Source organism: Suricata suricatta, chromosome 4, assembly GCF_006229205.1.
Source record: "Suricata suricatta isolate VVHF042 chromosome 4, meerkat_22Aug2017_6uvM2_HiC, whole genome shotgun sequence".
Taxonomy (NCBI): Eukaryota; Metazoa; Chordata; class Mammalia; order Carnivora; family Herpestidae; genus Suricata; species Suricata suricatta.
Window position 1 is genome coordinate 140696009 of NC_043703.1, and position 1756 is coordinate 140697764.

At 49.5% G+C, this 1756-nt stretch overlaps 1 protein-coding gene across 1 annotated transcript in view; it reads left to right on the forward strand.

Moving 5' to 3' along the window:
- LOC115290732 (xanthine dehydrogenase/oxidase-like) overlaps nt 1–1756 on the forward strand; it is a 64203-nt gene that overhangs the window by 8696 nt on the left and 53751 nt on the right. Inside the window, exon 4 of the mRNA XM_029938557.1 lies at nt 244–352. Within this exon, the coding sequence (XP_029794417.1) occupies nt 244–352 (109 nt within the window). The remainder of the gene's footprint in view (nt 1–243; nt 353–1756) is intronic.

A 1756-nucleotide genomic window follows, 5' to 3' on the forward strand; every position in this document is an offset into this window, starting at 1 on the left:
CCATGCTCCAGCTCTGAGGCCTGGGATGCACTGATGCCTGTCACACAGGCTCTGCAGGGGCCCGTGTCTCCCTGGGGTGAGGGGAACTTCCTTTGTTGCTAGCCCAGAGTCCTGGGTGCAGAGGTGAGGACAGCCATGAAAGAGGCCAGAATGTAATGCAGAGTGAAGAGTAATGACACAAAGCGTCTCAATGTCTCTGATGGCCTGTGTGGACAATGGAATGACCTTAATCTGGGGCACTAGCCACTTTTCTGCCAATGCCTGCCTGGCCCCCATCTGTTCTTTGCATCATGTTGCCGTGACGACCGTGGAAGGAATAGGAAGCACCAAGTCCAGGCTGCATCCTGTGCAGGTAACTGGAGGGAACGGAAGCTCCTGCCAGGGCTGCAGACTTGCCTTGGGATGGGAAGCTGAGTGTCACTCCCAATCTGGGAGGCTCTGCTGCCCTGCCACCATTCGGTCCCCTCTGGGGGTGGTGAGGTGGAAAGAGGAGACCCCAAGTCTGAAGCTCCCTCCTATGGCCGGTTTATGACCCCGAGGGAACTCCGAGGTCAGCCAGATCTTGTGCCCAGGGCAGTCCGGGTATGCCAGACCCCGAGTCGGAAGGCAGGAGGGATCTCTCCACCCAGTCCCCTGAAATTCAAGATTCCGAATGCTCTGTGCTCTTGATTAAAAAGGCTGCCTATTGCCCGCTCCCTCAAAAAGTAATCCCGTGGCTCCTCTCACACCCCACCTGCAGGTAATACAGATGTGGGCTACAATACCTCTATCCTCACTAACATGGAGGTTAGTAAGGGCTTACTAAGAGAAGAGAGGCATCTTCAGATGTCTGACCAAGGCTCTTTTCCTGATGGGATCAGGCCACCTGGCAATGGATTGAAATTTAGTACAAAGAGCAGACCGCAATCTGGGAGGTTTTGTGGAGACAATCCCATGCTTTTGGGCAACATGGAAAGAAATGAGAACAGAGCACTGTGGGAAGGAAAGGCCATTGTTTCCAGAGCTCTTGGTGTGTGGAAACGGATGCAGGGGTCTTCTGGACATTGTAGTCACTGAAGGTGCCAGAGGCAGGCCGTTGGCATTTGGAGGTAACACATTGCTCAGATCCGTGCCTTCGTTGGGCACCTAACGTGAACTCAGGGCCAGGGCCTTGGCTGGGCAAGCTGGCTGTATTTTGGGAAGGTGTGTCCTGACCAGTAACGTGAGGTCACATCGGTAGTGTCTCACCTCTATAGATGGCTTCCTTTCTTAAGCAGCATGAAGGGAAATCATTAAATTTGTCCACACTGCAGGAGATGTTGGAGGGTTATTTTGGGCTTGTAATTTTTCTTCGAAACAAACAGATGATAGACAGAACAGTTTATTTTTTATTTATTTTTTATAATTTTCATATGTCTTTATATTTTATTTTTTTAATTTTTTTGTTTTTTTTGTTTTTTAAAAAATAGTTTATTGTAAAATTGGTTTCCATATAATATCCAGTGACTCTCCCCACCAATGCCCCCCACCATGACCATCACTCCCCTCTCCCCTTCCCCTTCAGTCCATAGTTCGTTTTCAGTATTCAATAGTCTCCCTTGATATGTGTCCCTCACTCTCCCCCGCTCTCTTTCCCCCTTCCTCTCCCCATGGTCCCCTGTCACGTCTCTCCTGTTAGACCTATGAATGCAAACATATGGTATCTATCTTTCTCTGCTTGACTTATTTTGCTTAACATGACACCCTTGAGGTCCATCCACTTTGCTACAAATGGCCA